Source organism: Anser anser, assembly GCF_964211835.1.
Source record: "Anser anser genome assembly, chromosome: 2".
NCBI classification, from domain to species: domain Eukaryota; kingdom Metazoa; phylum Chordata; class Aves; order Anseriformes; family Anatidae; genus Anser; species Anser anser.
The window spans coordinates 12549843-12572337 of record NC_139721.1 but is presented as its reverse complement, the minus strand read 5'-3'; the positions used below and the strand labels follow the sequence as shown (position 1 = coordinate 12572337).

The window sequence follows — 22495 nt, the reverse complement described above, 5'->3', positions numbered from 1 at the left end:
TCCTTCCCCTCCATCAAGTCCTCTGGGCACTTTTCGCTTGGTGTTTCATGCTGTGATGTGTGCTGCCTGTGTCAGGAGGAGAGAGATTTAGGGGCTGCTTGTAGAGAAATTAAGTTGGGTTTTGGTTGTTTTGGGGTTTTTTTTGAGAAAGTTAGAGCTTATTTCTGTCCTGAAGCCACGCAAGAAGAACACCCAGTATGCACATGTGATTTTTGTTTGCCCTATGCAGCTCAAAAGTGTTTGTGAGGGCCTTAATTTTACTTGAAAAACTTGCTGCTCAGCTGACTAAAGGATGGGTGCTGTGGTTCCCAGGGCAGGAAAAACTGCTGAGGGAAACGAGCAGTGTGAGAAGTCCTGAAGCAGGAAAACTTCTGTGCTATTGCTTAAGTTTTGCAAGTGTGTAAAGAAGTCAAATGCCTTGATTCTGTAATCACCCACCTTCTTCCTCTTTGCAGGCATTTAACTGATAGTGTCCCTATAATAACCATAAGTCTGAACAGAGAGAATAAATAATAATAATTGAAATATATAGGAATATATCAATATATAAAGCTGTACCCTGCCTAGGTGGAGGATCACAGGAAGGAAGAAGGGGAGCAGACATTGCTGTTAAAACGTGGTTTATTTTTCCCAGCGAATGGGAAATGATTTCCAGAAGTCACTAGAGGAAAGAGCACCACTTTTAACCCTCCTAGGAATTGTTCACTCCTTAAAGGCATACCTAAAAATAAAATAAAATAAAATAAAATAACTCACTGAATATTAAAACAAAACAAACTGGTTTTAATGTGTAAAATCAAATGTGGCTACATCCAGGTTTTGGCCATGTAGTTGAAGGTACTGTGTACAGATAATTTTTGTTTTGTGTCTGTGAATCTCTTGTCATCCCACCACATGGTTCTACATAAAAGCTCAATATGAAGAATTATTTAAATCCAGCGACTTTAATCCACTCCAGTGATGAGGATTCAGTGAGCTGCACAGACAAGTAATTAAACTAATTAGAATGAATGTTTTTATAGTGTTTCTATTTCTCTCTTAAGAAATCTGTTGGTCTTTATTTCTCTCTGATGAACATGCAAGTACCCACCCTAGGAGTAAACATGCTGCTGATTAGAGGAGATAATTTTGACATGGTGCGTGACTAATCTCTGGAACTCGCTGCCCCTGAAAGCCATCGATGGAGGGTGTTGGGAAGAGGCTCAACCCCCGTGCAGGTATTGAACAACTGCTGATGCATCCACCACTGGTTTGGGGGGGGGGGGCGTGATTCATCCATCCTCTTGCTTGGAGGAGGTCACACTGCATTTTTCCCTCCCCAGCGGGAGAGCGAGGCCCCAGGAGAACACCCACCAGCACCTTCTGAGTTTTGAGCATGGGCAGCTGCAGACACCACAGGGATTTTGGAACCCTTCCTTCCGCGTGTGGGAAGCAAGGGATATCCTCTCCCCTGCTATCAGAGAGCACCAGCAAGATGTGTGTTCAGTAGGACCCCAGGGCAGATGCATCTTGCAGAAGCACACACCTTGAGGGAAACAAGTTCATAATCAGTGGGAGGCACGGCCCTTCTGTGCCAGTGGTGGTTGCCCACATGCCCCATTTGGTCTTCAAGCTGTGGGTTGCCAACCCATTTTCCAGAGGAGATGGCAGTGGCCAGGAAGCAAGGAAACCTGGATGTTGTCCCCATCTCCAACACAGGTGCAAGACCCGAGCACATCACTGGTGCTCGCCTGCCTCTCCCGGGCCTGTCCCATCCCCTCGGGAGCTGGAGAGGGACAATTCCTGTGAGGCCTTTCCTGAGGGAAAGGCCACTCTCTTGTTTGGGAAAGTAGCCATTGCTGCTATACAAGTATTGAATCAGTCTGTAAGGTGGTGCTTTTCATTCTGGGTAGGTTATTCTATCACTTTCCTAGTCCTCATTTTAGCCACTAAACTTAAACCTGCATTTAAAATAGGGAATTTAAAAAAAAACAGAAACAGTGATTGCAGATGAGTACTTAAAATAGAAAATTCACAGCACAAAATGTTCAACTTGCCCATTTCTGGGAGGGGTTGGCCACTAGTGTTCATACAACCAGCAGCACAGAAAACCCGCAGCTTTTACCATGCCTTTGGCTTTGCAGTGGTGTGAATGAGAACGTTTTAGTTCAAAGAACATACCATGAGCAATATACTCTGAAATACGTCTAGTGTGCGATGCTGGCTGACATAGCTCACTCTGGTAAAGCCTGTTGAGCTTTTTTTCACAACACTTGTGTTTTCCAGCATAAATTTCTCCATCTCTTTCCTCCACACCGTGATCACGTAGACCCTGAGCTGTAAATGCAAAGAGGCAGCATTCGTGTGGATTGGCTTCAGCACACCATTCTCTGGGGTTTTCTACTACTCTTAGCACCTTTTGAGCACTGCATTTCATCCCACCCTCAGCTCATCCCCACCACCACCACCCATCGGTGTTTTATGTGTGTACTTTTGCCTCTTGGTGGCCGTGCTGCAGGCGTGGATTCTCCCAGGCAGGGCCGCTCCTGCCCTGCTTCGCAGAGGCGTTGGCACCCAGCTTCACGAGTCATGTTGATGCGGGTCAGGAGTCTTGGGGGCACTTTGCTTTGCTATTCGCATGTTAAAGGTGTGAGCAACTGATTCTTAAAGCAAAGAAAAAAATACACTTTGCTTCTTCCATGCAGACAAAAATTCATGGCCATCACGCGCCAGGCCATCATGATGGGCCTCAAACATCTGCATGGTTATTTTCTAATTAGAAATGTCTCCATCAACATATGTGAATTAAAAATCTACAGCATTTTCAAATTTATTTTTTCGTGTCTCAGAAAACTATTGCTGTGGCAATCTGTATACCTCCCCATTAATTTTGCTTTATTCAGCTTACAAAGAACAGCAAGGGAGTCAGAGCTCTTGGCTGCTCTCACTTAAACGTTGTTTAAAAGCTCAACTCTGCAGTTCAGAAACCTTCCTTTCTTTCTGTGGTTTTCCCTTTGTAAATCATTGCAGTCCCGATCCATCATGTAGGAATTATTTGCCCTGGTTTGCTTCTGCTTATTCTCCTGCATATAATTAAGCAGTGTTTTTAACTGTGTTATCACAGTGGAGAGCAACAGCATTTTTGCTGTGCTAGCTGATGTGCTTTTTGATATTGCTGCAGCAGCTGCATGCTAAAAACAGTTGTAAGGAAGGAAAAACATCACCCAAGGCGTGTTCCTCTTTGCACCATGAAATGTATCTATCACCTCTCATCTTTGCATTTGTAGGAGAATAATATTGCCACAACACTAATGAACATGAGTTTGCCCTCTTTGATAGGGAGCAGGAGAGCAGTTCTGCTTTACTCTGCATCTTTGCACCGCAGCTACCTCCATGGGTGAGGAATAAATGGGCATAGGGGAGTTACAGGGTCATCCAGCAATAGCGGTTCTTGCACAGAACCAAGCTGTGGGCATGATCTCGGTTGGAGTCAAGTGTTTTTTGATTTGCTGTGTGATAAAGCAGGGCAACATCCCGAAACCTAGGGACAGAAAGGCTTGTGACCAAAAAGTCCTTTCCAGGTAGCACCTGCGGGTGCTGCGCTGTCACTCCTGCTGTGTCCCCAGGCTGGGGAGGGGGAATGGGAGAGCTGCGAGGAGTAGTTGGTACCTTTGTGATAGCGAACGTCATGTTCAGACATGGGTTTTTGTTTGCTTTTGGCTGCAGCCAGGTGCTGGCATAGGGCAGAGCAAGTTTTCCAGTGAGATGAAAAATAGAGGAATCTGTTGGCAAATCACACTAGCGTCGCTACAGTTTGTTTGGTTTAAAAAAAAAAAAAAAGTATATCTGTGAAAAGCAAAGATCCATTTGCACTGGGTGGGGGTTTCAACCCCTTCGGGGTCTCTGTTGCATCCATTTCATTGAGTCCTGGCTCCTCTGCACTGGAAGTGAGATGCAGTGTGAAGTAGTGGCATTTCTGGTGTGCCTTTCCGTTTCTGCAGCAGTTAAGGTTCCATCTGTATTTTTGATTTGACATCGCTTATGTTTGGGATAGCTTTTGGACAACCTTTCCCAAACTTCCTCATGTTTTTGGGGACCCTGCCACCAAAGCCCAGGGGGAAGAGTCCTGCGACAGGGAGTTCAGCCTCTACTTGAATATTTGCTTTTTTTCCTTTTAATTTGTTGGGAGGTAGTATAACACTGGCTATGGACACAAAAGAAAAATGGGAGAAAGTGAAAAGATGGCAAAATTCAGCACAAGAAAGGTTTGTGATTTATTTTTCCAGCCCTTTGCTTGAACTGTGCTGTTTTGTAAAGCCAGTCCACACGAGCAGTTCTAGTCAGCTTAGTACCACTGGCACAGACTGCCCTGGAGCTTTATTTTTAACAGCTCTGAACTGCTAAGTGCTTCAGGATAGTTACAGCTTTGCCAGCATAAAAGTGTTTTCACTGCCCAAACTTACTTCACTTGAGAAACCTATAGAGGCAGGAATTATCCTTTGCTGCTGGAAGGTGGCATTGCTACCCAAGCAAACATTTTCCAGGGACAGCCAGACCTAAAAACATGGTTTATTTTCCCTGCATAGTTCTCTGCAGTTTCCCAGCCTGGGAGCCAGCAAGCAGCGAGGGAATCTGGCATTTCCCTGGTCATGCACCAAGTCACCAAATGAGTTGCCACTTTGTTCTCCTGTCTGATGCTCCAGAGCCATCTGAACAGGGCTTTGAAAGATCAGAGGACTGTGGCTGGGTTAGTTCGTTAGCTCTTGGAAATTAAACAAAACCAGGCTGGGGCCTCTCTCATAACTGCCACGATGCACTTTTGAGCAGAGATGCTGAAAAGAACACATTGCTTCTGACCTGCGTGCTCCCGTCCTGATTGCTTTGCAGAAGCAAAGCAAATCGAAAGCTCCTGTTACTGCAGACGGGCTCTGTGGTTTGGTTTGGACCTGGTTCACGGAGGCAGCTGTCTGCTTGGAGGCAAGCGCTTTTGTTTTTAACCTGGCTGCCTTTGGCTGCTTTGTGCATCTGCTCGTTTAAAAATAAAAAATAAGCATAACAAATATTTCTTTTTTCTGCTGTTTTCCCCCCTTGCAGCATGGCAAGCCCAGCAGGAGACGAGGCAGGTCAGCTGCAGGGGTGAGGGCTGCCTTCTCCCACATGCCTGGGCACTCGCTGCTCGCAGGGCAGTTGCCAGCAGCGCCTCTGCACCCCATGCATGGTGGTGACAGCAGCTCAAATGGAGGCCAGTGGTCCTAGGTCCCATCCATAATAAAACAAAAACAGCGAACGAGGCTGGCTTTAGCGACAGAGATCATCGTGTATGTGCCAGGAGAAGCCTGTACCCAGTGCAGCCCTGTTTGTCTGGCACTAGATGTGAATTTGGCCCTTGGAACAAGCTGAACAGCGGCTTGGTGAAGTGTGACTTATGTTGCCATCTCAGCATGCTGCTTGCTGAGCCTTGGTTGTTGCTGAGGGGTATCACCAAATCTGGGGAGTCGCTGCTGGCTGGAGGACCAGCCACCTGCAGGTAAAAGCCGGTGGTTTGTGCAGTCAGGTTTGTGTGTTCCCCTGCCCGTCTCACAGAGATGTGGCATGGGTGGTCTGTATTCATTGTGAGGAGTGACCGGGAGCTCCAGGGCACGAGAAATGCCTTAGCAACTTTATATTTATCCTGGGTGAGGCACTTACCGAGGTCCTGGAGGAGCAGTGGCTTGGAGGTCCCAATAAACCCCTCATACACGCAGTTGCTGCGCCTCGCTTTCCTCCCCCTGTTTTGGGACAAAGGGACAAGGAGGGTCCCTCGCTGGTTGTGGTCTCCCACAAAAAAAAAAGAAAAAAAAAAAAAAAAAAAAAAAGCACATCTTGGGTTGAAACTCATTTGTTTTGTTACTGACCTCCAAAAAGCCGCATTTGACTTGGGGTTGGTTTCTATAGGGTGCAGGGATTCTTGTGTGGCAGAAAAACTGTTCAATGTGTAGAGTTAGCACAAAGCAGCGGTTAGAAATACAGAAAAACGCTGCGAAATAGAACGGAGGAAAAGAAGCGATATGTAAAAATACCCAGTAAAATTGTAGCGGACAGAATTTTTTATCCATCCACCCACTTATACATGTTTTGGAGATACCTTGGCCCACGTTCTGTATCAGAGCATCCGTGCCTGGGGCTGATCCTTGCATCCTTGTGAGAGGTGGGAGTTTGGCACAGCAACCCGACGTGGCAGAGAGCTTGCCGTGCTTCCAGAGAATGGGGAATTCAAGACATTTAGCCTGACTTTTAAGAAACATTTGATTGATCCAAAGTAGTAACCTAGATGTTTCTCTTTCTACAGGCTTTCTTTCCCATCCCATTCCTTTATCTTTTTGTTCTTAGCCCTTTCTTCCTTTTTGGGGGAGAGGGGGATTGATATTCAGTGAAATATAAGTAAGCCTTTCCCTGTCTTTGATGTCTTTTCATTTCCTTCCTTTTGCTGATGTTGCCACATGAATTTTGCAGAAGGTCACACATCAGAAAAGGAGCAGACCATTAAGTGAAGCTGTGTGGCCAGGGAGGGAGAGCAGCAGAGGAGTATCGGGGAGCTGTGGCTCCATCCTCATCCCCACCAGCCTTTCCCAGGGTGCTGCGTTGCACCTCCCTTCCCTCATCTGCAAGCATCAATGTCAGGAGTGCAGTGGGATCTGCAGGGCAGTGTGAGGTGACCCCATTACCTTCACCCCGTTTCCAGCAGCAGCCTGGCTTAGGCAGCCGATTGCACCCCCTTCTCTCACCTTTTGACCCATTTCAACCAGTTTTGATATAGCAAAGTAGCTTCCGGGATAATTAATGCTCTGCAAGCTTCATTAAAAATGCTTGGCCAGGAAGTTGGGTGTTCAGACAGTTGTGTGTTTGTGTCTAACTTCTGATCCCATCTGCAGTGGGACACAGCAAGTGACAGACCACAGACAAAATACTCTGTGGGAGGATGATTGTGAAGGGAAATAGAGGGAAATTTTGAAGGAATATGTGGAAATAACAGAGAATATTCAGAGTAATCCAGTTTAAAGGTCAGTCAGCACAAATCTGCAGAAAACCAGGCATCATTTGTTCCACTGTTCATCTGCTTGCCTATTATTAAAAGGGAGAAAGGAAAAAAAAAAAGCAACAGAGATGGTGGAAACCCAAGGCATGGGTGGCTCGGAGGTGCTGATGCCTTGGGGAATGATAATGAGTGTTGATGATCCCAGGTCAGAGGGAGATGTCACCATGTCATCCTGACCAAGGTAGATGTTTAAGGCATGGCCATAGAATCACAGAATCATTAGGGTTGGAAAAGACCCCCAAGATCATCTGGTCCAACCACCCCCCTACCACCAATGCCACCCACTAAACCATGTCCCCAAGCACCACGTCCAACCTTTCCTTGAACACCCCCGGGGACGGTGACGCCACCACCTCCCTGGGCAACCCGTCCCAATGCCTGACTGCTCTTTCTGAGAAAAAATGTCACTTCATTTCCAACCAGAACCTCCCCTGGCACAACTTGAGGCCATTCCCTCTGGTCCTATCACTGGTTACCTGTGAGAAGGTAGCTCCCCCCAGCTCCCCACACCTTCCTTTCAGGTAGATCATGCTGCGGACAGACCAATCCATGCTTCACTGAGCTGAGTGAAGATGTGCCATTTCCCAGAGCTTAAATGCACCCTCAAGCATCAACCCGATGCTGCAGCGCTTCACCAAATTGGAGCAAGGGTGCAGGAGCACCCCCAGTCTTGGTCAGGCCTTTGGCGGTGGCCGTGAGCATGGAGCACCACGCGTGTAGGCCGAGGCAGCTGCAGTGTAACAAATAACATCTCCGGACAGCCTCTCCTCCATCCTGCATCTTTGCCATTCCACAGCTTACATTTCAGCAGAACCTTACCTGCGAAAGTGCTTCATGAAGTGATGTACAGAGAAGCACTTCACGCTGGGTTTTGGGGAGATGGAGCTGGAAGCTGCCATCCCTGTGCTTATCCTCAGACAAAGCTGCTTCCTCTGTCAGTACATCACTTTAGGTTTCCGTAAATGCAGTAGGGGTATGATCTGCAATGGGCAGACTAGCAGGATTATGCTCTAGAGACTTTCAAAGTACTGATAAACTGCAAACAGAGCTAAGCAGTTAGCATCTGCGTGAGCAGAAATTGTTTCTGGCTCTCATGCCAATGCAGAGGTGAAAAGAGCAGGTTCAGGGGCAGCAGTGAGGTGGTCTGAAACTGCCCGCTGGTGTTGGATGTGTCCGGGGGAACTGCAGTGGGATTTACCTCATTTGATTTTCACTTTGGTGATTCTGCTAGGTGCCAGTCACTGCTCATCATTTACAAGCTTTACAAAAAGGTCTGCCTTTTTTTTAGAGATAAGATCTCTAATTCAGATTCTCCATTTAATGTGCTTCTACAAAAATCAACACAGATCCTACCCGCGTTCCATCCTCCTCAAGTCTGTAAGCCCTGGTGCCCCCCACATCCCATCCCATGGACTCCTTGATGTCAAACGATGAGTTTCGCATCAGGTCCGGAAGCGTTACAAACCCAGAGCCCGTCTGATCAAGAAGAGTAGCAAAATTAAAGTTAAGAATTGATTAGAAAAGGCGTCTTGTGAAATAGGAAAGAGACATCTTTTTTTTTTTTTCCTCTTGAAACTGTTATAACAATGGAATTCCACTCCCCCCACACACACCCCCCCGATGAGCACGGGTAGATTATAACACAGCTGGTGTAGTTTCTCTTTTTTTTGTGGTTGTGCTGACTGATGTTGACTTCAGATCCTTTTAAAATGCATATGTTTTTATGGAATTCTTACATTTGAGAACTTCCAAAACCACTTCACCACGTGAATCGTGTTTTTAAAGTGATTCTTTTTTTTAATTCTGTAGGCAGTTAAGCGCACAGATCAGGACTCAATGGGAATATCAGCAGGGTCACAAGAAGGGACCCTGTTTAAAAGGGATCTAAGGATGCCTGTGACCTCTGCTAGCTGCCTTTAGAATCAATATTCAGTGAAAAGTGGTAGTTTAAGGAAACTTTTGTTCCAGAAGAGACTTGATAGGCCTCCACAGATCTGCTGCAGTTTCTTTGAACCCACCTCTCATCAAAACACAGACCTTTGAAAATGTTGACTTGCATTAACTATTCTTTCTGCCTTTACTTTTAAAAGCAAGGCAGTCCCTATAGCTTTATTTAGAAATCACCCATCATTAGTAACCACAATCATTTAGTAGACATATTTACAAGGTAAGTGACAGTGGGAAGTAATTAAGTTTAATATAAATCACACTCAATTTCAGATCTGCATGCTTCAAAATAATAATTAATAGAAACTGCAGCTTCTATAAAAAGGTACAGTATTTATAGCAGTGTCTTCTTTCTTTTCCAGCTAAATGCATTGACTCTAGTGGAGATTAAAATCCCCTGTCTGTTCATCTTCCTTGTTTCAAAGTCATTTTCTACCTGTGGTGCACTTCATTGTGAATTATCCACTGCTTTTATTCTTTGTGGGCAGATTTTGCCTCTTAAGTTGATGGGGAGAGTAGCAGGGGAAGAGTTTAGCATTGTCCAAAACGTTATTTTAAATGTATATATCTTGAGCTGTGGCTTTCTGCTCAGTCCATGTTTTACAGATCAGTGCCTAATGGTGTGTGCTTTGTTTCACAGGTGTCATGCAGCTGATGGGTCTGCCGTCCGAGCTGATGGTCACAGCCAGGGCTGAAATCCTTTATTAAACAAAACAGTCAAGTAATCTGGGAAGGTTGGAGCCATTTGCAAGATCTTTTGAGTTTATTGCTCACCCTGCCAAAAAGAAAAAAAAAAAAAAGTCACCATTTGGGACCACAGCCTGCTGCAAACGGCCGCCATGGCTAGCAAAAGAAAGTCAACAACTCCCTGTATGGTGCGAACTTCTGAAGTGGTGGAACAGGAAGTCACGGAGCGCGTAGAAACTCCGAAAGAGAAGGGGGCTGGCACACCGCAGCAGGACGCTAAAAAAACTTGGCCTTCAGAAAGCTCGGTAAAAGATTGTGAAGTGGTCGAGGCAAAGCCCCCAGCTGAAAATCAGTCTAAGAAACCCCAGGGCGGTTATGAGTGTAAATACTGCCCTTACTCTACACAAAACTTAAATGAATTTACAGAGCATGTTGACACTCAGCATCCAAATGTCATTCTCAACCCCCTGTATGTCTGTGCCGAATGCAATTTCACAACCAAAAAATATGATTCTTTATCTGACCACAACACAAAATACCACCCGGGAGAGAGTAACTTTAAACTGAAATTAATTAAACGGAATAACCAGACTGTTTTAGAGCAGTCCATTGAGACCACCACTAACGATGTCACTGTCACGAGCAGTGGGCTAGAAAATGCAGAGTGTGAGGATTCGCTTCATGGGGGAATTAGTGTGAGTAAAACGCCGATGATGAAGTTGGGAAAGCCTAAGGGGGAAACCAAGAAGGGTCCCAAAAAGCCAGAAGAGGGAGTTACGGAAAACCACGTGGATGGTGCTCTCCCCCGCATCATAACTGAAGCCACTGAAGCTATTGCTTGTATAAACGGAGACCTCCTCCATGACGTGTTAGCTCATGTTATGCCCTCTGTACAGCTACCGCCAAATATTAACCTTGTCCCCAAGGTCCCGGTACCTCTGAATAGTACCAAATACAACTCTGCACTAGACACTAACGCAACCATGATCAACTCCTTTAATAAATTCCCTTACCCGACGCAAGCAGAATTGTCATGGTTGACAGCAGCCTCAAAACATCCAGAAGAACAGATCCGAATCTGGTTTGCTACGCAACGTTTGAAGCATGGCATCAGTTGGTCTCCTGAAGAAGTGGAGGAGGCGAGAAAGAAGATGTTCAACGGTACTATCCAGGCAGTTCCCCAAACCATCACCGTCCTGCCAGCTCCTTTAGCAACGGCAAAAATCCCCCCTCCCATCATCCAAACAGCTTTGCCCTGTCAGATACTGGGCCAGACTGGTCTGGTTTTAACCCCTGTGTCAAACGGTTCAGCAGTTTCCTGTTCACCAATTACGCTTGCTGTTGCCCCAAACCAGGGGCAAAAGAGGACAATACAGACCCTAGCAAGTGTCCCGGAGGCCAAGCGTCCTCACGTAGTTCAGGTGCCCGAGAGTCCTGCCAAGCTGACCGCCGTACCGCTGACGCCAGCCAGCGAGCGAAAAAAGACGAAGGAGCAGATAGCAGAGCTGAAGGCCAGCTTCATAGCAAGCCAGTTTCCCGACGACACAGAAGTCTACCGGCTGATAGAGGCAACGGGTCTCTCCCGGAGTGAGATCAAGAAGTGGTTCAGCGACCACAGGTATCGAAGTCAGAGGGGCATTGTGCACGTCACCGGCGATGCTTTAGGGAAAGATCAAATAGCACCTTCACTGGGTCGGCACGGCCGCTCATTCCACCCCTATGCAGATTTTGCACCCCAGAAGTTCAAAGAGAAAACCCAAGAGCAGCTTAGGGCCCTTGAGGAGAGCTTCCTACGATGCTCTTTTCCGACCCAAGGAGAATTGGACAGGCTTCGAGTGGAGACTAAGCTGAGCAGGAGGGAGATTGATTCGTGGTTCTCTGAGCGGAGAAAGATAAGGGACAGCATGGAGCAAGCTGTCTTGGACTCAATGGGATCATACAGAAAAATTAAAGAACAAGGAACTCCCAACGGTGCAATAAGCCAAGCAGAACTGCTGAATAGCTCCCAGCTCCCCGGTGCTTTGTCTGGGTCCTCTGCCACATTTAAGAAGACCCAGGAGCAGATTCATCTACTGAAAAGCACATTTGCAAGAACTCAGTGGCCATCACCCCAGGAGTATGACCAGTTAGCATCTCAGACTGGGCTCACAAGAACTGAAATAGTTCGCTGGTTCAAGGAAAACCGGTCTTCGCTACGAACGGGGTCGCTTAAATGGATTGACCAGTACCAGCAGCAGTACGCTGTTGATGGCCATCACGAGCAAAACCAGAAAAAGGGATCAAAACTCACGGAGAGTCCAAAGAATGGTAACGAGGTGTCTCGGCAGCATTACCAGGAGCATAAAAAGCTGAACGAAGAGAACGCGGGGAAAATGGTGGTGAGAGCCAAAAGGGACTGCGAGCCATTGAAAGACTCTTTGTTGGGGAACCAAGCGGAGGGTGCGGAGAGGCTGGAGTGCAACAGCCATGACGGCCACGGCAGCGAGGAGAACGAGGAGCCGACCGAGGTCAACTGGGTGGAGGTGACGGTGGGCGAGGATGACGCCGCATCGGACTGTACGGACAGCTGGAGCCAGGCGGCGCCCGAAGGGCAGGCGGAGCTGGCGGACTTTGACTCTGAAAGTATATCTGGAGACAATGCCCACGTATAGACAGGTAATGCTGGTGGTGCCCTGCTTCTCTGGGCCGGCCTCAGGCCGGGTGTGCTTCCAGCATCCCCTAGCCCCTTTTCGGTGCAAATCCCAAAAAGCCCGTCCCTGCCGGATCCTGGTGCCTGCTGGATGCCTGAGCACAAGGGAGAGCTGTCCTGGTTGTAAATTGAAGCAGTTGCTTGCCAGGGAGGGGTTAGTGCTGTGCGCCAGGTTTCTCCTTTCATTTTGGGTCAACTCCCGTTTAAGGGCATTATTTTACTTTTTATTTTTTTTGCAGTAAGTGCTTAAGTCCTGAACTTCTGCCTTTAAATGACCCGTGTAACCTCTGCAGAGCCTGATGTAAAACACACCAGTGGAGCCATGCAAAGAAATAATAGGTGATACTAGTTCCCGATAGCCCTTTTGCTAACAGATCACTGATCTCCCACGGACAGAGGCCGCAGCGCCTGGTTTTGCACCTCGGCTCCTTCCTTTGCAGCAGAATAAAAGCTCTCTGCGGGAAGGGCCCGGGCCAGCGATGCTTCTTTATGCAACAGCAAGCAAAAAATGCTGTGGGGCCTCAAGCGGCTCATGTAAATGTGCTCTCTTCCTCTTGCAGGTGAGAACTGTCTCCAGCCTTGCTTTGTTCTGCTTGCTCACTGTAGAGGCTTAGGAAATGCTCCAGACTAAGCTGTGTGGGTGTTTTAGCAGCTCTTCTTCACAGGATCCTGAATTTAAAAGCAAGCTGCAGGGTCTTTTCTTCAGGGGGCTGGGGAGTTATGTGAGCTTTCACAACATGAGAGGATGTGTTGTTTGGAGACCTGAGGCCTGTTTCTGATCACAGTTACGCAGGTATAAATCTGGAGCAAGCTCTGTCGGGGCTTCTTGACTTGCGTGTTGAGTTCCCCAGAGCCTTTAACGTTCTGTGCATGGTACAGCCGAGATCAGAGCCCGTCTTTCCGGAGCTGGAGTCTCTTTATGCTACAACTTACCCAACAGAAAGCACAGCACCACGCACTGACAAACAATTAGAGAACTTGGATTTTAGACAGAATTAATGCACCTCTGATGTCTAATAAGTATAATATGCTAAAATATTAAAAAGAAAAAAAAAAAAGAAATACAAAAGCCAGGACTAGAGGAAGTCCCTACCCTTGCACTAAGGACGTTTGCTATTGCAGCTGGCAGGCCTCAGGTTGAACTGCTTCGTGTTGCAGAAGTGCAGGTTTTTTCTTAGCAATCTCTGCTGGCCAGCCTAGAACCCTCCGGTTTCTCCTTGTGCTGCATGTATATGCAAAAGTCTGCTAGACACTCTGAGTTCAAAAAGGGTTTCCAACCCTGCAGTGGTTGCATTTTGAACTACAGTTTGGGCATTCAAGAGATGTCACTGTGTCCGTACCACGGAGTATGTTAAAGCTCCAGGCTGCGCTACAAAACTGTCCTGGGCTGTGCTTGCAGAAGCTGCTGGCTGGGGGTGTGAGGAGCGGGTTGTGGCAAGCACAGAGACTGGAGGAAGACGGGCTGGGGACATCACCTGGAGCTGCTGTGGCTGCTGCAGAGGCACACAGGGGTGCCACGGCTCTGCAGCCACGTACGAAACCAGACCCAGGATCTGATCACATGAGCAATGTAAAAGTGCACCATGGGATTTATATTTTTCTGTCAGGGCTTGTCATTCCAGATCATTTTGCCGTTCCAGCTACAAACAGTTACCCTAATGTAACCGAGGGGAGGGAGCAGGCTGTGGGCGAGGAGGGGGAATGGGGGGCAGATAGCAGGGAAGGGGACCTGGCACCACTTTCTCACAACTCTCTCGTGCTGTGAGACCGAGCCCTGCCTCAGCCCTCTTCCCAAGGGACAGGTTGGTGCCTGCACTGCAGTGCTAGCAGGATAAATTGGGGTGAAACTTCTGCCATCACGCCCTGCTGCTGCCCTCGAAGCTCCACAGCTGTGGAGGTGCTTGAGGGTCATCAGAGAGGAACTGTAATAGGAACTTTACTCTCAGATAAACTTTCACCAGTTTATCCTTTTCGTGAGGACCTTCCAAGGGCCTGCTGTAAAATACACCAGCTGAGAAAAGATGCACCAGAGCAGGGCTTTCCCTGCAATTCCGGAAGATCAGACGACCATTTTGTCCTCCAAACTTCGCCTATTTCTCAGCATCCCAACCTGGCGACTTGACAAAAGCCCAAAGCCTTTCTCTCTTTTGTTCCACATCGTCTTCCCGGCACATCTCAGCCCAGAAGTGCCAGTGCCTGGGTGGGAGGCGCTGTCACAGCCGTGGTGACGTGAAAGCCAGGAGCTTTATCCCCTGCACTGATGGGACCTGTGGAAAAATCCCAGCTTCTTTGTCCTTCAGGATAAACTGTCGCTCTCGTTTTTGCGAAGGCTGGCTATCTTGTTTGATTTTGAACTGAAACTTCGGAGTTGAGCTAGCAAGGTGTTACCCGAGGTGACACCCAGGGTGTGACTCAAAAGCAAAGACCGTGTGAGACCTGACGGTGAGCTTGTTTCTGCGTGTTCTCATGTAAAAAAGTCTGATTCTTCCTAACACCATAGCCCTCGGTGCCTTCGAGGGGCCGTGTCACCATCCTGGCTGCACACAGGAGGCGCTGCCAAGCGCTGAGTTGCTGACAAGGGACTTTTCCTCCTCTTGGCTCTTGCACAGCTGCAGTCGCGGTGTGAAACTTCCACTGCTGCGCTTCACTTTGTGCAGAAACGTGCTCCTTTGATATTCACGCTGTTGCTATTTTCTCAGCCTGACATGAGCGCTTTAAAGCGAACATTTTTCTGCGCTCAGTCCCCGTACTTCTGTTGTGCAGCTTCTGCAAAACTTGAAGTGCTGCAGAACTTCTGAGATCCCTCTTTGCCTCCCCCAGGTAGTTTTATAAGTTCCTGAAACCATTAGGGAGTATTCATATTACAGCCTCGATGGACCTGGTGCCTGAGAAAATGGGTTCTTCAAAACTGATGCATTTTCAGTTGCTTCTGCTGGACTTCCGTGGCCTCCTGGCCACACCATCCGCAGGCTAATGGGGTCTCTGTTATAAAGCCTGCTTCTGCCTATCTGAAGCTTTTGCCAAAACCGGATGAATTCCACGGAGCAGAGTCAGGTTTCCTGAACACTCCCTCAAGACTTGTCCCCGTAGGGCACCTTCGGGATGCTGAGTGGCCGCTGCAAGACGCGCAGAAGCCCTCACTAAAAATGCCCCGGCTGCTGCGTGACGAAGCTTTGCATCCCTCGTGTATCGGCACAGCCTTAGCTCCCTGTCCATCCGTGGCGAGATTCCTGCCTTCCGACAGCGTGGGTCAAAACCAGGTCTCTTGTCACCACTTGCGCAAGCCTGACGAACAGAAATCCGCCTCGAATTAAACGCAGCACATCACGGCTCAGCCCCGGGAGCAGGAGCAGAGCATGCCGGAGCGGCTGGCAGCCTCTGCTGGCTTTCTTCACAGCATTATCTCCCCGGGGGGTTTTCCCAAGATTTCCTCAGACCAGAGCTTTTGTCTTTTCTCAGAAATGTACTTTTTTTTTTTTTTTTTCCCCACCACCACTTTCTCCACCGAAAACTTTCTGATTCAGGGTTGCTCTCACAACCTCCATTTCAGGCCCAGAGGCCTTCTACCGAGGTAGAAGATGCTCTCGAGGGCCACGAACGCTCCCCGGGGTCGCTGTGACGCCCTTCCACAGCCCAGGGAGCTCGGCCGAGCTGTGCTGAAGGCCAAGATCTGGGAGCTGCACACCAGAAGGCCCCAGAGAAGCCAGGCCTTGCTCGCTGCGTGGTGCTGAGCATCAGCAGCAGTCTGGGCCCTCCCGGTGCCCTCAGCTCCTTTCACACCGCGGTGGGAGCCGAGATCAGTCGGATGCTGGTGGCCCAGCACATTCCTCGGTGTCTGAGACTGGTGAAAGCTCCCAGCACCGGGGTTTCCCTTCCTTTCTGTTCGAGTTCTCATTTTTCTTGTGGTTTGGTGCTCGATCCGTGAAGCTGGCTGCAGCGCCTGCTGCCGACGGTGGGCTCCACGGCCCCCGTCCTGAAGGCAGCGTGGGACTTCCCAGCGGTTTTTGCAGAACTGAAGCATTTTAGGGACTCGCCGTTTCCCCTAAAACCAGTAAGCTGTGTTGGAGACCCAGCAATGAAGGACTTCAGAGGGAGAAGCAAAACCCAAAGCAGCAATTACAAATCTGCAGTGCTTTAGAAGGCACGGAGAGGTTGTCTGAGTAAAGGCTGCAGGGACGAGGGTTTTTTTTTTTCCTTTCGTGTTGGCACAAACCCACGCTCTTTTGCTGGGCTGGGCCGCTTTGCTTTCTGAGGTGCAGATGCCAGACAGAGCTCAGTGCCTCTGTGGGAAACGACAGAGCTAGTAGCAACGTTCGTAAAAGGTGTGAAATAAGGGCTGCGGTGAGCATTGGTGCAGGAGAAACCACCCCGTGCTGCCGCCTGCAGCTGCAGCCTGGGCCGGTGCTCACACTTCCTGCACTCTCACACTTTACTCATGGGGAAAACCACGCTGGAAGTCATCCCTGTAGGGCTGACATCCCTGTAGGGCTGACATCCCTGTAGGGCTGACATCCCTTGCCATCTCCCTGTAGGAGCGCCCTCGCCCTGTGTCCCCATCTGTTCATAGGGCCGTGTGTAGGCAGGCAGCTGTTCGAGGGCTGGTTTCGAGTTTGTATAATTCTTTTCTAAATCCGTGCCATATAATGAGAGGATTTGCCGTGGAAGAAAGGTCTGAAGTCTCCTTGCCTTTAGCTCCATCTCTCCTGTGGGCACAAAGCAGCTGCCCCCAGCCCTCGGGTGTCACCCACGAGCCGGTGCAGGCTCTGCCCAAGGTGTTCGCAGCAGCGAGCGATCGGCAAGAGTCAAGGCTGGGCCGTTTGTCCCCATCAGCGGTCTGTAGGGGGTATTAGCTGGCTGTTGGGCACAACAAAACAAATCTGGCACCCTGCTGCAGCACCAGTGATAGGGACAGGCTTCAGGGGATGGTTAGTACCAAATGCAGGGCCACGGCAGCTGCAGGGATGTAAATCGGGTGCTGCATTAATCAACAGCCCAAGTAGCTGATCGTGGTGTCTTTAAAAGTAATATGTTTCTTCTTTAATTTTTGCAGGGGTACTCATCAGCTGCACTGTCCTGACAATGAAGGGGAATTCTGCCTGAAAATAGAACAAAAATCTATTTTCCTGCCTGGGGTGAGATAGCGTGTTGCGACTCCAAGTCTCAAACCGTGCTCGCGGAGGCACAGTGAGAAATACTCTTGTGGAGCACCGTCATGGGGTTGTTTATAGTGCCAAAGTCCTACTACTGCATTGAAAAGGAAAAGGAAGAAAGAAAAAAGGGTCCTTGTACATAGGGTTCTCCTTCGCTTTTCTCCCACCCACTTTCCTGCCCATCCTCTTCCTGTACTGGAACAGATTTGTACGACGTGGAAATTTTGTTAACTTTTTAATAGGTGCAAGTTATTCTTGCATATAACACCATGGCAAAATTTTAGGGTTGGTTTTGGGGGAGGGAGGTGTCTTTTGTGGGGAGGGGGGAAGAGGAGATTTTTTTTTTTCCGAATCACCGAATCACAAAACAGCTGAGGTTGGCAGGGCCCCCTGGGGTCCACCTGGTCCCCCCCTGCTCAAGCAGGGACGCCCAGAGAAGGGTGCCCAGGGCCACGTCCAAGCGGCTTTTAAAGATCTCCAGGGGAGACCCTACAACCTCTCGGAAGTGTTTGAAGAAAGATTTGCAATTTTAGGAATCTCTTTGGTGCCGATCGACATCCGATCCCAGATTCCCGCCCCAGCAGCCGTTTACATTTCAGCCCACGCAATGCAGTTTGGGTTTGGGGAGGGGAGGGGCGGTCTGCCTTGGTTGGGGCTTTGGTTTTTTTTTTCCCTGTTGTTTTGACTTTTTTGTTTTGTTTTATGGCCATCTTCTACTGGTTGAAATATTTAAATCTGTGCTTTCCTGTGCTCCTATGAAGCGAGTCTTCTCCAGCTCCTGTACTTCACTTTTCACAAACGAGGCCAGACCGTGGGTCTCTGACGATCTTCGCTACAATGCCTTTTTTTTTTTTTTCCTGTTTGTTTGGTTTTAGCACTTTTTGTTTGAACACGCAACCCCCGGAGGGGTTGGAGTGAGAAAATGAAGATGCTTCGTAATCTGAACTTGTTTGCGTTTCTCGGGCTGGTACAAGGATGGACAGCATAAACACAAGCCTGTCCGCCAGCTTTAGATGTTGCAGCGCACAACGGAAATTTCTGATTAACCCTTGCCACTAAATTTTTAGATCAGTTCTAGATTCCTGAGTGCACTTTTTTCAAGTACCGCTCATTTTCCTTTGTGCGAGGTGTCTGTACGTGCGGGTGTGAGGAGGAAGAAGAGGAGGGAGAGCTGGAGCATGCGTGCGGATGCAGGAGCCGGCCGCTCGGTTACTCGGACCAGCTGCGTTTTGAAACCTTACCCATATTTCAGTACACTGCACAAACACAATGCGTTAGGGAGTTTGAATAAATCCAATTTTTCTAACTTGTTGCTCATTTGTTGTAACTCAATAAAACAAAAGCTAGACATTTTGGTAACCTTTTTCTTGTCTCTTTTTTTTTTTTTTTAATCTTCTTAATTAAAAACAAAGATCGGCCGCCGCCAGCTCCACGTTGTGCAGAGGAGCTCAGGGGCTTTAGAGCTGCGATTAGGGTTGGAACTGGTTTTGCAGTAATCGGCTTGGCAAACGCTAACCAGATTAAAATGAACAGCTCAGTCCACTACTGATTTTTATTTTCCTGGTGTCAGACAGTTGTACGCCACGTGAGGGGGTCGGATAGTGCCTGGGAATGGGGAACCAAGCCCCTGCCCCATGCATGGGGCATGCATGGATTTAGGGGTACCTTTATATCGGTTGCCCTTACAACCTGAATGAATGAAGGAAGGAACGAATGAAAGAAACCTTGCCCATGACATTTAAACATCAAGGGCCGTTTACAGTAAGTAGGGAGGAGGACTCGGTGACTTTTCTTACCATAAAGCTGTCCAGGACATTGCTGAAAGGGGCTGAACCAGCACCCATCTCCTTTTGGGGCTGGGCACTGCAGTGGCTGCACTCACCCTGATCCTACACCAAAATCTGATGGCAAAAGGTACAGAAAGCAGCCCAGCTGCTCCTCCAGCACCTGCAGCCTGCCGGTGAGCACGCACACGGGCTGTGCCATTGACCACGACGGCGCAGGAGGCTGCATGGGGCGATCCTGCCTGCATGGAGCCCGATGTCCCGTGCAGCCCCTTCTGTCCCCCCTGCATGGGCTGTCGGATGGCTGGATGTGTGTGTCAGGAGGCAACGTGTCTGATGGCTTTCCTCCAGGGCTGCAAACTTGTAGCTGAAGCTAATTGCCACTTCTGCCTGCTTTGCTTACATGAAAGGATGCTAATATTTTAATTGCCCTCGTGCACAGTTTTTAACAGCCACTTGGCAGCTTAATATTCCAGTTTGTGTCTCTTCTGGCTGATGTGCGTGTAAGTATGTGTGTCTGGAGTGCTGACCTACTTTGTTTAACTAGCAGCGCTCCCGTGGCTCTCGGGAGTTTTCGGCAGAACAAGACCCACCTGGGTTGCCTGTATTTGCACAGCACCAGCCGCCATGGGATTGGGGACTGGGGCTCAGTAGGATCACTGCAATTCAACCAGAACAATAGCGGCAGCCCTGGAGTTTGTTATTGCAGAGATAATAAAGTCAAAGCTCTCCCAGAGCAAACAAACATGCTTGCAGAAGAGCAGCAGGGCTTTGCCAGCCCCGGCCGGGAGCGCCGGCCGCACGGCCATGGGTTGAGGATGGGGGCAAGCCTCCGAGTGCCACGGTTCCTCCTGGAAAACCAATCCCACTTCCTTTTTACGCAAAAGCACCCCAGTGCCACACAAAGGTTGCTTTAGGGGGGATGCCTGAGCAAGTTTGCAGAGAGGGCACTGCGAGCAGGCTTTGCTGTAATTAATAACGACACGGTGACTGAAGCTCTAGGAGAGGCCAAGTGGCGAGGCACAATCAGGACGTTGTTCGTGCTCCGCTGTGATCGGGGACGGCCTTGGGCACGGGGTTTCACTGCGCATGGATGAGAACAGGCTGCTGATGCTGACTTTCCCCATGCACAGCTCTGCCTCCCCTCTCCATGGCCTGGCTAGGGCAGGCACTTGTGCAGTGCTTCTTTTAAAAAATATTGCTTGGGGAAAAAAAAATCCATCACTCAGAAGCCAGGAACTTGAATTAGGTGGACTGTGCTTTTCTAATTTAGTCTGCTTGTGCACTGACAAGAGGATGGTTTTTGGTTACATGCACACATGGCTTTCCCTGCCTGGTCCATAAGATGATCAGTAAATGAGACACCATTTGCTTCTTGCTGTCGTTATTCGGGCCTTGCGTAGAAAAATAGATTTCTTTGTTTTATTATTTTTTTCTATAACTGATGTCTCAGCAGCTCAGGACTCCACCACCGTTACAGAGCTTCCTCAATAACTCACAGCAGTGTGACTGGGCCTTGATCCCTCTTGTAGCGGGGAAGCTGAAGCACAGACATTTCCAGGCCCTCCTAGTACTGGAACGTGATTGAAAACAGCCAAGGACTGCAGGTGTTTTTGCTGGGCTTGGCCTTTTCTAGCCCTTTTAGTGTATAACATGAGGTTACCACTGATCCTGGCTGCACCTCAAGCGCTCACCTTGCCTGCAAAACAAATCATAGACGTTCACATCCAGCAACCAAGGAGCATCTCACCAAAGTTTGATGCCAAACGGCCACCACTGCCAAGTGGAGGGTGTGAAGACCTGAGTCCACCTTCTTCTCGGCATTGCTTCCTCGCCCACAGCCCTGCGGTTCTGACTGGGCAGGAGGACCAAAAACAGCCAAGTTTCATCTTCTGCACCGGCCCTCAGCAAGGCAGTCACCAGACAGCTCTGCCTGAGGAAACCAGAAGCCAAATTTGAATATTTGGGGGATGTTGGCAGGAGTCCATGGGACAACGGTGGCCAGACTGCACGAAGAGCCCATAGGGAGTTGGCCACACAAAAGCCCGTCAACACATGCCACAAAATCCCTGGCAATCCACTATATGCTCAGCCATATAACACATAGGAACTTGTTGTTGCTACCAGTGGCTTATAATTTGACCAAATTTGGGTGCATTTTCCTAGGGGTGATGAAAAGCAGCACTGGTACAGGCCCTTTTCCTCCTAATGTCCTTTCCCTGAAGGGCACTAGAGCTTTCCTAAATCAACGCCCCCAGAAGTTTTTCATGGGAGCAGAATTTATTACTCTGATTTTATGGAAGTAATTCAGGGCTTTTTGGCTGAAGTCTTCCATGTGTCAAAATTAATTAATTAACAAACACTTGATCTGGAGACTGGGCAGGGAAATTCCCATCTCAGAGTTACCAGCAGCCGGTTTTCCTGCTGGAGGGAGCACAGATCAGGTGCTGTGAACATCTCCTTTGTGATGATGCAGAAACCCACCCAGAGCCCCACACTGCCCTTCCCCATTCTGCTCGCTGCGGTGCCAAACACATGGCATCCTCCAACCCCTGTTTGCCCTGCTCCCCGAGGAATTACATTTTCCCCTATTTTTGCAGACTGTGTGCATATATTCGCTAAATACATTGTGAATTCACCCAAGCATAACAACGCCAGTTTTAAATTTTGCCCTGAATCTGAACACTGGTTAGATTTCAAACATTCATAGACTGGATTTTGTAGTTTTTGGAAGTTCTGCCTAGGAATCGATGAAGATAACACCTCTCACCTCGTGCTTGCCTTCAGCCGAGGGCCATCCTTGGGCAGCCACCAAAGCTCTGCTGACACACGCAGCAAGGCTGCGACGTGCCACCAGGCATCACTGGCCCCAGCAATCACTTGTGACACATTTTGTTGGCACACATCGTGCAGGAGAGCTCAGGAAACACAGTCCCATCTGCTACCCGCAGAGTCAAGAACTTCAGAGGGAGGAAAGTTTCAGAGCAGAAATCTCAGCCTATAAATCTCTCTGCAGCCTAAATTACATTGCTTTTCACAAATCCGTTGCTTACATATAAAAAACTCATTTTGCAACCAAGTTGTTGCAGGGGCTGTCCCAATGCCTGACTGCTCTTTCTGAGAAGAAATGTCTCCTCATTTCCAACCTGAACCTCCCCTGGCACAACTTGAGGCCATTCCCTCT

The 22495-nt window shown here is 48.7% G+C and overlaps 1 protein-coding gene across 4 annotated transcripts in view; it reads left to right on the top strand.

Annotated features, from left to right (window-relative positions):
• ZHX2 (zinc fingers and homeoboxes 2) overlaps positions 1-17637 on the top strand; it is a 67848-nt gene extending 50211 nt beyond the window's left edge. For 2 of the 4 annotated variants that reach the window (XM_083823817.1, XM_083823815.1), the window contains 3 exons: positions 1084-1217; positions 9642-12343; positions 17428-17637. In XM_083823817.1, coding sequence (XP_083679943.1) covers positions 9841-12339 — 2499 coding nt within the window. In that variant the 5' untranslated portion in view covers positions 1084-1217; positions 9642-9840 and the 3' untranslated portion in view covers positions 12340-12343; positions 17428-17637. The remainder of the gene's footprint in view (positions 1-1083; positions 1218-9641; positions 12344-17427) is intronic. The other 2 variants (XM_083823814.1, XM_083823816.1) reach the window with 1 other exon arrangement.
• The last annotated feature ends 4858 nt before the right edge of the window (positions 17638-22495 follow it).